Source organism: Zootoca vivipara, chromosome 15 (assembly GCF_965207765.1).
Source record: "Zootoca vivipara chromosome 15, rZooViv2.hap1.1, whole genome shotgun sequence".
Taxonomy (NCBI): domain Eukaryota; kingdom Metazoa; phylum Chordata; class Lepidosauria; order Squamata; family Lacertidae; genus Zootoca; species Zootoca vivipara.
The window spans coordinates 10,249,822-10,262,326 of record NC_142598.1 but is presented as its reverse complement, the minus strand read 5'-3'; the positions used below and the strand labels follow the sequence as shown (position 1 = coordinate 10,262,326).

General features: G+C 49.0%; 1 protein-coding gene across 2 annotated transcripts in view; it reads right to left on the bottom strand.

Annotated features, from left to right (window-relative positions):
• Nucleotides 1-12,505, bottom strand: part of RAB3D (RAB3D, member RAS oncogene family) — a 35,437-nt gene that overhangs the window by 9,945 nt on the left and 12,987 nt on the right. The window contains exons 1-2 of one of the 2 annotated variants that reach the window (XM_088658850.1): nt 7,295-7,559; nt 4,291-4,518 (exon numbers count right to left, since the gene is read on the bottom strand). In XM_088658850.1, coding sequence (XP_088514976.1) covers nt 4,291-4,518 — 228 coding nt within the window. In that variant the 5' untranslated portion in view covers nt 7,295-7,559. Of the gene's footprint in view, nt 1-4,290; nt 4,519-7,294; nt 7,560-12,505 lie in introns of those variants that run through there. The other variant, XM_060268670.2, reaches the window with a different exon arrangement.

The window sequence follows — 12,505 nt, the reverse complement described above, 5'->3', positions numbered from 1 at the left end:
GAAACAAGACAAGGTGTAGGCCAAGTCACTGGTTCAGCTGGGCCCAGGACACTTGGACCAGACGGTTTGCTCAGTTGTGGACACATAGCTGCCAAGTACCCCGTTTTCCCCGGGAAACCCCCGTTTTACTTACTTTTTCCCAGCGGTCCCCCGTATCACTTCGTCTCCCGTTTTTCTCCGTTATTTTCTCCTGCCAGCGGCCATTTTTTTTTCTGATTTGCCCTTCTATGGGCACCAAAATGGCCGCCGGCTTCGAAAGTCGCGTCGACGCATGTCCGAAAGTGCGTCGACGCAACTTCCGGTGTCGGCAGCGGCCATTTTGTGTGCCCATAGATGGGCAGAGCGACACCGGAAGTTGCGTCTATGCACTTCCGGACATGCGTAGACGCGACTTTCGAAGCCGGCGGTGGCCATTTTTGGTGCCCATAGAAGGGCAAAGCGACACTGGAAGTTGCGTCAACGCAACTTCCGGTGTCATGCGGCTGCCGGTCCCGGATTCTGCAGTCCGGGACTTGGAAGGTAAGTGTGGACAGGCTGCAGTTGCTTCCTTCTCATCATGGTCACTATGGACCGTGGAGAATGGTGCCATGTCAAGACATGCAGCAGATTTGCAGAGAGACGCTCCTCAGGTCTGGAGTTCTCTCCCCCCACAAACCCTAAAGCAGGGGTCAGCAACCTTTTTCAGCCGTGGGCTAGTCCACCGTCCCTCATATCTTGTGGGGGGCTGGACTATATTTTGGGGGGGGGGAAATGAACAAATTCCTATGCCCCACACATAACCCAGAGATGCATTTTAAATAAAAGCACACATTCTACTCATGTAAAAACACACTGATTCCCAGACCATCCGTGGGGCGGATTGAGGCGATTGGGCCGCATCCAGTCCATGGCCTTAGGTTGCCTACCCCTGCAAAGTCTGAGCATCTTCCAACTAAAATATCACAGTTTTCTATGTAGTTCAGCTTTTTGAGGTCTGAGACAGACTCCTTCTCCTGAATTTGGTTTTATCAGCAGGAGAGCACTTTGATGAGTTGCTTTCAAAAAAATATTAATCCTGCAACCTACTCTGACTTCTCAGGGTTGGTGCACGCTCAAAGTCCAAATAAAGAGGAAGCCAGTGTAGACCTTTGGATACGGCCAGCGATTTCCTGCTTCACATTGTATTCAGTAGTGGTGATGGTTGTCACTGGAGACTTCCACAAGCACCCAACCTTTCTAGCTAAACAGACATGTTTTATTTATTTAATTATTTAATTTATTGCAGGGTTATGTCTTCCTGTTACGTCATCTCTATCCCAAAGGTGGCACTAGCTAGGACTCTGCTCCAAACCTGGGTTGGGGACACCTGGCTGGATGCGGGTGGTGCTGTGGTCTAAACCACAGAGCCTAGGGCTTGCTGATCAGTAGGTCAGCAGTTCGAATTCCCGCGACAGAGTGAGCTCCTGTTGCTCTGTCCCAGCTCCTGCCAACCTAGCAGTTTGAAAGCACGCCAGTGCAAGTAGATAAATAGGTACCGTTGCAGCGGGAAGGTAAATGACGTTTCCATGAGCTCTGGCTTCCATCACGGTATTCCGTTGCGCCAGAAGAGCTGGCCACATGACCCAGAAAGCTGTCTGTGGACAAACACCGGCTCCCTCGGCCTGAAAGCGAGATGAGCGCCGCAACCCCAGAGTCGCCTGTGAGTCTATATAGTTTCACTATATAGTTGCCAGGGAGGAGAATGGAATCACACTGTGCCTGTAGAGAATGGCGGCCAATTGAACTTTCTGTTTTTGTTATTTTGTTATTGTGAGACCGGGTTTAAATCTAGAGTGCTGATGTGGCCTGGGACATTGATGAGCTCTGGCTTTTCTCTATAGCTTAGTGGCACATGACAGCCCATGCAGCCTAAAGTCCTACATCAGGCATGTCCAACAGGTAGTTCATGATCTACTGGCAGATCACTGGATGTCCGTGGCAGATCACCGGTAGAACAGTGGCTCACCCCAAAGAAGCTAAAAAACTTTGGCTCTCCTAAAAAAAGCTCAACATCTTTGCCCTGCACACCTAAAATGATCTGAACCACCAAAAACAGGGCTTTCCTTCCTAAAAAAAAAAAAAAAGCTCAACATCGCTTTCCTCTTCCCTCAGCAACTTTGACCTGAACCCCCCAAAAGTAGATTGCAGTCTCTTGGAAGTTTGCCACCCCTGTCCTACATTATCAGAAACCTTCAAGAGTTGTACTGTGTTAGCCCATCATCATAGCTGCCAAGTCTCCCGTATTCCCCGGGAAACCCCCGTTTTTCCAGCCGTTTCCTGCTGGCAGCCCGGATTTTAAAAAACCCCGTAAATCCCCCAGACTCTTACCGGCCCGGGGAGGCTCCTTCTGCACATGTCTGGAGTCTCTGGACATGTGCAGAAGCGATTTCTGGCACTGCGGCCATTTTGGAAATGGGCAGAGCATGCGTAGAAGCAACTTCCGATGCTGCTCTGCCCAGTTCCAAAATGGCCGCAGCACGACTTCCGGTGCCGCGCTGCTGCCGATCCCGGATTTTTCAATCTGGGAGTTGGCACCTATGCCCATCATACATGTCACCTTTCAGTGGCAAACCCAGATGAGTGAAGCAGCAGTGCTGGCACACAAGCCAGTGCCTTTCCCCATGTGCACTTGTTTCCAGCACTCTGGCTGGAGAGAAACTTGAGGATGAAGCAAGGAAACATTGAGCTGACAGGCTGCACTCTGAGCCCAAGAATAGCCAGAGCCAGAGCCAGAGCTGCTGGCACAGTGAAGCAAAAACATCTCCCAAGGAGTGGACCAAAAAGCTAGCCACCTCAGTGCTTGTATTCAAGGGTTCAAAGGAAGCAGCGGGCTGAATCAAGACACTAAAAATCAAAAATAGAAGAAGGTACAATTGGCGCTTCCATAATATCTGCTCGCATCCTATTCAGGACACCCATGCCATGTAATGCACACTACGGTCAGTTCCCAAGCGGATAGAGATGCCAAGATTCTGCTGGAGCACAGAATTCAGATGAAAACCTCACTTTCCCTTTTTCGTAAGTGTAAGTTTCTAGTCCTTATGACTGCCAAAATATACACGAGTGGGGGGTGGCAATGCCTCCAGAGATCTCTGAAGGCAGAAGTGTTGCTGAACCTAAGTTCCATTGGTTGTTCCCCACTTTGTGCCTTCTCCCTCCTCCAACCTAGCAAAAGAAGGGACACCTGCAAGACTTCGATTGCCTGGGATTGGAATATAAATTTAATTGGATATATATTTATTGCATAGGATATCTATTATTTATTTATTTATTTATTTATGCCCCGCCCATCTGGCTGGGTTTTCTCCGCCACTCTGGGCGGCTTCCAACAAATACCAAAATACATTAAAATATCACAGATTAGGTGCCTTTAGGTGTTTTCTAAATGTCAGGTAGTTGTTTATCTCCTTGACCTCCGATGGAAGGGCATTCCACAGGGCGGGCGCCACCACCGAGAAGGCCCTCTGCCTGGTTCCCTGCAACTTGGCTTCTCGCAGCGAGGGAACCGCCAGAAGGCCCTCAGTGCTGGACCTCAGTGTCTGGGCAGAACGATGGGGGTGGAGACGCTCCTTCAGGTATACTGGACCGAGGCCGTTTAGGGCTTTAAAGGTCAGCACCAACGCTTTGAATTGTGCTCGGAAACGTACTGGGAGCCAATCCTATATAATAAAGTCCCTGTGTCTCTGCGTCCAAGTTTCCCCGTGTGTCCCTGGTTACTGCGCATGTACCCCAGGGACACAGGGATTGGAACAGAGACTTGGAACGCACGCTCTCTCTCTCTCCCCCCCCCCTCTGCCTCCTCCAACCGCCGCTCCCGGCCGGACACCGCCTCACTGCAGGGCACGTCAGGGAAGCGAGGGTGGAGGCCGGCGGAGGCCTCCTCCTCACAACCCTCCCTGGCCCGTGAGAGGAGCGGCGGGAGGCCGCGAAGCAGCGGCGGCGAGGCAGGTGTTTGTGTCCCGCGTCCTTCCTGTCGGCGGCTGCAAGGACAGGTCCCAGGGTTCGGAGAAGCGCTGCGCAAGCGCTTCTCCGAACCCTGGGATGTCTCCTTGCTGTCGGCGGCTGCGGGAGAGGAACGGAGGAGGAGAAAGCAGCGCTTTCTCCTCCTCCGTTCCTGCCCCCCTGCCGCCGACAACAAGGACAGGTCCCAGGGTTCGGAGAAGCGCTGCGCAAGCGCTTCTCCGAACCCCGGGATGTCTACTTCCTCTCGGCGGCTGTGTATTTATAACTGCCCAAGCTTCTGTGCACCCCTTACCAAGAATGGTTTCTTACCCAGATCTGCAGCTTGACTCTCTTTTCATTCCTGTAGACAGTCTTGACCTTGAAGTCTATGCCCACAGTACTGACGAAGGCCGAAGTGAAGGAGTCGTCGGCGTATCGGAAGAGAAACGACGTCTTGCCTACGCTGCTGTTGCCAATGATCAGCAGCTTGAACATGTAATCAAAATTCTGGTCGGCGGCATCTTTGGGTGCCTGCCGGGTGTCATTTGCAGAGGCCATCTGTGAGACGAGAGGAAGGCAGTTCAAACACCAGGGGTCAAATTCCCACCGCTCTTTCCAGAGCTCACAGAGAAAACCAGATCCAGAGAGCCAAGGCTTTTGGTTGGCCCTCGAGTTTGACCAAAGTGCTCACTGCTCCAGTTGTGGCATTTTACATGAAGTACCCAAGAAGGTCAGGATTAATGCAGAGAGGGAAGCCTCAGTATGCTAGGGCTGCTATACATCCAGAATTTTCTAGACATCATTGGGATTTAGCCGTTGAAAATTGTGTCTCGGCAAAATTTTTGGGAACTGCTTTCAATGTCCAGGAAAACCCAGGCGTATGGCAACCCATGCCAGAAGTGGTGGTGTGGTTTTTTTTGCTGGTTTTTTAACAGCTCAAAACCCCCTCCCTCCCGATTTCTAAAAAAAACAAAAACAAAAAAAAACCCTCAACAACTCAACGTATGTATCCGGAATTTCACTTTCTAAAATATGGCAACCCTACAGTATGCATCATGGGCATTGCCGGGGGGGGGGGGGCTGTGTGTGCAGGGGGCAGCTGCCCACCCCATCAAGTAAGTAAGTAAATAAATAAATAATAATAATAATAATAATACTTAAGTCAAAGTAGAAATAATCAGAATATCTGAAATTGAAATGCTTGCTGAGGTCACTGGATAATGTTGTGTAAGGTTTCCAGCCAATCCAATAAAACTTGTTTCAGTTTAGATTTTTTAAAGTAATATTTAAAAAGGTGCGTGTTCTTTGTAATTTTGCAAAATATACTCATTAACTGAATAAAAGGTACTCCCTGAAGTTAATTGGGGGGGGGGAAACCTTACTAGTTTTCAATGTACTAAAGTGTCTGACAGATTTTTCCTGAGCACTAGGGGTCAAAAGAAAGTTAACAACAACAACAAATTATATTATTATTATCATTATCATCATCATCATCATCATCATCATCATCATCATACAGTCGTACCTTGGTTGATGAACACCTTGCGACTTGAACGTTTTGGCTCCCGAACACTGCAAACCCGGAAGTGAGTGTTCCGGTTTGGGAATGTTCTTTGGAACCCGAACATCTGATGCGGCTTCCGCAGCTTCCGATTGGCTGCAGGACCTTGGTTTCCGAACGTTTTGGAAGTCGTACGGACTTCCGGAATGGATTCCGTTCGACTTCCGAGGTACCACTGTATTAAACCCCCACCCATTTAAAACAACCGTTGTTGAGACATTTCATTCTGGATCTGCTAGACAGAGCCAGACAGAGGATGGTGGCAGGTGGGTGTCCTGCCCCCCCCAACATAAATCCTGGCTACAGCCATGATATGCATGCCTCTTGTAGGAGGGGGCCCATCAAGGTGGCCTTGCCTGACCCCTCTCAAATCTTAAAGCCGGCATAACTCACAGACCAGAGTTCTGAATCTTCAATTAAAAGGTGTGTCCCAAAACATTACCACCTGGATCCGTGCCCTGCAGCAAGCCTATCCATGCAGGCTTCTTCACATGGTTTAATCCAGAGTCGTTGGCAGTAGACATGGGGATTGTGGTGGGAGATAGAGCGCGCATCATGCCACTGGTGGCAATAAAAGAGCAACGCCTACATAACTAGCTTTGGGCAATCTGCCACTGATTCTTGCAAAGGAACATGCCCACACCCAGTTGCTCCCACTTTCCCTGCGGCTATAATCTTAGAGCGATGTGACAGGTTACGTTATAACTCTGAAGACTGAACACTATGGAAGGTCATAGGCAGCCAGGGACAAAAAGCCATCAGTCAGAGAAAAGAGCTGGGGGCAATCTGTGTGAGTCTTTAGATCACATCCGGTGGCCGGCTCTGACATTTGCAGGCTTACGTACGTGTCAAGGCAGGTGTTCTACTGGGAACGGGGATAAATTCAGTTCGGTTCACGTTTAAAATGGAATCTACCCATACCTTCCGAAATGACAGGAGAACCAAAATGTACGACGTCACAGGTGTGCGAGATCAAAGGCGTGGCACGGCGCTGAGCCCCTACAACACTGAGCCCGAGGCAGCACCTCTGCTTCAAAGCACTAAATAGTGTCACCCTATTTGGTTTCTACAGTAAATTTGTGCCTAGCATGCTCTCTAGAATTAATCTCCACCTGTGCTTTTTGATATTTTAGGGAAACAGGTTTAGAAACTCAGCATGAAGTTGTTACAGCAAGTGCCACACTTTTAACACTGGGGGGGGGGGAGGTGCCAGGACTGCGTATGCTTGAGAACCCCCAGAAAAAAGCACTGACCTCCACCTTATCTAATATACAGTAAGCTCTCTCTGCAGGGCCAGTTGTGAAAGTGAGAACAGACACCAGCCTCCATCCTTCATCCAGGCAAACAAGAGCCATTATCCAAGTTCAATGACATATTCCAGGTGGGCAGAAACACTCAAGGAGGGGCAGTGAGGATTGTGGCCTGGGAAGGGTGCTGAGGGAGGCCCTGTGAGGGGGGGGGCTGACATTCCCCACCCCACCTTAGCACAAAAAACCCACATCCAACCTATTTAAGGCTGCAATTCTGTTCACAGGCTCCAAACCTAACCCCATTTACCTGAGAATAAGCCCCACTGAATCCAACAGGACTAACCTGTGTAGTCATCAACTTTAAAACCATGTCCTCATTTAGAAACATGTGCTTTGGGTCCCGTCCCCCCTGTCCCCCGGAACGCCAAGCCTTAAGAAAAACTATTTTAAAAGTGCAAGTCTAAAGCTTGCACACTGCATTGTGCCCTTGGGTCGCCCCTAGCAAACACATTACTTTACTTACACTGGTTTGTCAGCCTTTGGAGGTGCAAACGCCAGGCTTCCCGTTTACGTTACGTAGTAGATTGTCAAATCCAAAGCAGCGTCTCCTTCCCCTGACGCACACACATCCACACACAGAGAAACAGACCCATTTCAACAGCTGCTGGTGCAAGAAGCGGCCTCGCTTCCTCTTCTCTTTGCAGACCAAACAGTGCAGAAATCCTCCTGGCGGAGCGGAGCAGCAAAGCGCCAGTCCCTCACCACATCCGGAATCCCTCTTCAGGTGTGTCACCTCAGGCCAAGAAGGCACACAGAAGGAGTCACGGAGTACTTCCCTGTTGTGAAAGCGAGTGGCACCCCCCCCTCCAAACTATGACACATCTCGACACATCCTAAATAGCAAACAGCTGTGTTTGAACATCCACCCAGAAGGAGCCCCACCCTGGCATGACGACGGGCGCCTAAGACAGCCGGAAGACGAGGAGAACCCTGCTCAGGCATAACAGAATATTTCTTTCTGAAATTAGATGACACTATACTGCTTCTCCTCTGGGACACACGGGTGGCGCTGTGGTCTAAAGCACTGAGCCTCTTGGGCTTGCCGATCAGAAGGTCAGTGGTTCGAATCCCCACGACGGAGTGAGCTCCCATTGCTTGGTCCCAGCTCCTGCAAACCTAGCAGTTCAAAAGCATGCCAGTGCAAATAGGTACCGCTCCGGTGGGAAGGTAAATGGCGTTTCCATGCGCTGCTCTGGTTTCGGTGTTCTGTTGCGCCAGAAGCAGCTTAGTCATGCTGGCCACATGGCCCGGAAAAACTGTCTGCGGACAAACGCCAGCTCCCTCGGCCTCTAAAGCGAGATGAGCGCCACAACCCCAGAGTCGTTTGCGACTGGACTTAACTGTTAGGGGTCCTTTCCCTTTCTTATACTGCTTCTCCTTAGGCAAATTCCTTAGTTCCCGCCTGCATCAGTAGAGGGCCGACCAATCTGGTCGGCCGGGGGGTGGGGACATGTCCTGCTTTCTTTAAGCAGGCATAGGGCGGGAACCCGCTCTCTTTTTCCCTGCTCACCAGCTGCATCAGTTCACCCGCCCACCCACCCTTTAGGCTAGCTTTGACCTTGCTATGGACTTCGGTTGGTCACCTTGGTTGGCCAGGGGGCCTGATAGGACTTTTTCCACTTGGGCTAGCCAAGGGGTTTTTTTCGCCTACCTTGTAGTAATTCATCACAACTATTGGTTTTGGCGGTAGGTGTAAGGGGAAGAGAGTATAGAGAACCTCCCCCTCTCATCAGGAGTAGCTCCTCCCCAAGCAGCGATGGAAGCGCGGGCTCTGAAGAGGCTAGTCAGGAAGCGGAGAGAGAGTGCCAGGTCTCTGGCAGCATGGGAGAGCCCCGGCTCCACAGGTGGGAAGAGAGAGAGGCGGAAAGGAGGGAAAGGGAAAGCATGGAGCGTAGACCTTTTCCCCCGGTTCCGGAATTACGGAGGAGGAGAAAGGGGAGGAGATTCACTGTCCCGAGGCTATTATGTTGGGGGAAATCGCGCAAGGGGGCAGTGCCGGATTCTGGATCGGAATGAGCAGACATGTTTCCAACACCCCGTTACACTGTAAATAGAGTGCACCAATGAAGACTGTTAAAAGACAAGCATGTGGAAGGTCGTTACTCTGGAGTAGTCGCAACAACCCCTGACAGCAGGCATTGGAAATTGTGTTAGAACTGAGGAGGGTAGGTAGCGCCATCACCTGCCCTAAAAATGGAGTAATCCGTTAAAGGATTACGGGGGCGGGGCCTGATCCGAAGCCTGGGGAGGCCAGGGCCTGTAAGGCACGCCCCTAACAGTGATCACAGGAGGAGTTCCGGTTGATGTACATCACTGGGGCTCCTTACTGGTGGTTCACTCTTCCTGGACTTCCAACACACGGTTTGGAGTCGGACATAGACGGTTAGGGTCCAATGCTTAGCCAATACCGCTCAACATCCGTAACCAATAAAGTTGTGGCCATTTCGCCCATTTTAATCTATCACATGTGTCAAGTGTCTTCATTTTCACTGGGAGGGAAGGACACTGCCACACAACAGAATGTCTAGTTGCCCTTTCGGGGCCAGACGGCACGAAAGTCTTATCTTTCAATACGATTTTGGGGTTCCTGAAATTCATTCTGATTGTGCAGGTAAAATGTAACTGATAGAATTCTACAGGATGGGTGAAAACACTCAAGATCCAAGGATCCTCAGGCATACACCTCTAGATGGTGGAGACATCAGGCTCCACCTTGGCGCCCGGATATCTTCACTTGGTGTCAGAGACCAGGCTGAGGAGTACTGCTCTGATGAGGAATGGTGGGAGCCTCCCCCTCCCTCTTCTCCTGACCAGGATCCTGGAGGTGCCCAGAAGCAGTGGGGCAGTATAGATTTGGAACAGTGGTTTGCAGAGGGGCATAGTTCTGAAGACAAAAGTTGGGAAGAACTGGTGGGTGAACAGCGAGGTGAAGAAGAAATGGAAGAGAGAGGGCTAACAGACTCTCTCTCGCTGGAAAGTGTCCAGCCTATCAGTCCAAGATCATGTAGAGCAGATAAGGTGGCTACACAAAAAGCACGGTGGTTGCGAGATCAGGTTGCAAGGCGCGGAAGTAATGGGGGTGTCGAGGGGGGAAGTGGGTGGAAACCTTAATTGGGAGCACCTTCATTCTGAGAGTGGATGCTTTGTTCTTTTCCTGTGACCATTACAAACTCTTTAAATGGTGAGAGACTCTTTTCGCTTTGTCCTGCTTATCTACAGCCATTGGGGGGGGGAGCCACAAGTGGCCAATAGCCAGGTGTGAAATGCGCTTGGCAAATTTCAAACACTGCACTAGTCATAGGCCTGCGCGTTGCACATTTCTGCACTTCTTCCACGACAGCTTGATCAAACTAGTATAAGCCCATAAGCTAGCTTCTAAGAAGTAGGAAACAGTAGGGCTAAACTTCAGAAACTTCATTCCAAGAAAATCACAAGCAGAATACTCACGTTACACCGTACATGGATGAGAATCACATAAAAAATTATGCCGTAAGAAGTTTCTTAGTCTTTAGGTACTTTGTTGCTTTTGCTGCAAAAACATCTGAGCTGGCTTTAACCCTGACGGCATAAATGGAGTTCAGAGATTTTGTTTGCTTGCATCAGCTGGGGGGGGGGGCTCTTAAGGGATGCAAGAGGCGTCCCTTGGATACTACAGTGGTACCTTGGTTTACAAACACAATTGGTTCCGGAAGTCTGTCCTTAACCTGGAGCGTACTTAACCTGAAGCGAACTTTCCCATTGAAAGTAATGGAAAGTGGATTAATCCGTTCCAGGCGGGTGCGCGGAGTACTTAAACTGAAAAATACTCAAACCGAGGCGTACTTAAACTGAGGTATGACTGTACTCTCATCCCTCCTCCCCACCATAGTTTGACTGGTGTGGACTCGCTCCATCAGCAAGCACCTACACGACTACTTCAGGAGGTTCCAGTGAAGCAGATGCAATGTGCAGACAAGAAAGTTCAAACCCACAAACGTAGGTCCGTTGTACTTTTTGGTTCCGTCAGTTCCAAATTCAGCAACAGGACCCCTATCTTGTGATGTCTAGCCAAGAAACCAGCTGTCAGTCATGCAATTTTATTTTAGGATTGGGCTGCATGGTTCCACATTGGGTCGCATTGAGAAAAGTGGGGTACAAACAGTGCCAGATTTACGTATAATCTAAACAAGCTATAGCTTAGGGCCCCACTCTCTTGGGGGGGGGGCAAAAAAATTAAAGGGAAAAAAACGGATGTACATTTCCAAAATAAAAGATACAAAACAAATAAAATAAAACCTACATACAACAAGTGTTTTGTGTTGTTGTTTTTAAAAATATATTTTTATTGATTTTATAAGACGTACAAAAAAGAAATATACGAAAAATACAAAAAGCAAAGAAAAAATAAAGAACAAAAAACAAAGGACAAGGAAAAAATATTTCTTTAACAATATCATATATAATTCTTACTCATATATAATTCTTACACAAAAGTGTTTTGTGTTGTGTAGGCTCCTATGATGTAAGTCATGGGCCCCGCCTGCTAGCCTGCTCCCTAAAATATCACCTGTTTGCTCATTTCTGTATACATTCTGCATGTGCAAATGGCTTTAGATACCTATTAGGTCCATAAACAACCATATAGCATATATTCAACACAAAAAACAGTGACAATTTGTTGTTGACAAAGGACAGCTGGACCTATAAAGGGCCCCATTACCTTCAGTAGCTTAGGGCCTCATCCAACCTAAATCCGGCCCTGGGTACAAATAATAATTATTGAACTATTTAACCTTCTTATCCATTACTGTCCACTCACAGTTATTTTTTAGGCTAGCCATCCTTTCCGCTATGCTAGTGATGCAGATGCACAAGCGCACTGATACACCTCAGCCTTACCTGCTCCTTCCTTTCTGGGCAGGCTTCCCATAGCGCAGACATGCAACCCAACCAGCCTGACAGGTTTAGCTCTCTGTGGCAAAGTGCTGCTCGGAAAAGCCACCTTTCCAGTTCCCCAAGTTTGATCAGCACCTAGGCCTACTGATTCCAGAGTTTCTGAACAGAAACAAATCCAGTTCAGGGCCAAAGAAAACCGGGAGCACAGGCAGCCTCTAGCCCTGAATTCTGCACGGAGTCCTCACTTTTCTCTCTGCAGCTACAACGGATTCCCCCACAAGTTTTAAGTTTGGAAACGACTCTTACCAACTAAATCCCTTGTACTAAGATTCCTCTAAATCAGGGGTGGCCAACTCCCAAGAGACTGCGATCTACTCACAGAGTTAAAAACTGGCAGTGATCTACCCCCTTTTGGGGGGTTCAGGTCAAAGTTGTTAAACTTTTTTTAGGGAGGAGGAAGGCCCATTTTTTTAGGGGTTCAGGTCAGAGTTTTTGAGCTTTTCTGAGCTGGGAGGAAAGCCCTCTTTTTGGGAGGTGAAGGGCTAAAATGTTGAGCATTTTTTAGGGGAGCCAAAGTTGTTGAGCTTCTTGGGGGGGGAGCTAGTGATCTACCAGTGATCTACCACAGGTCGCCAGTGATCTACCGGTAGATCACGATCTACCTGTTGGACGTTCCTGCTCTAAATAACCAGCTGAATAGAAAGACTCAGCTACCAACAATTCTACGGATTGATTGACAAGAATGAGACAAGATACTTTGCACATTTTACTACTGGTTTGCCGCTAAATCATCTCTGCA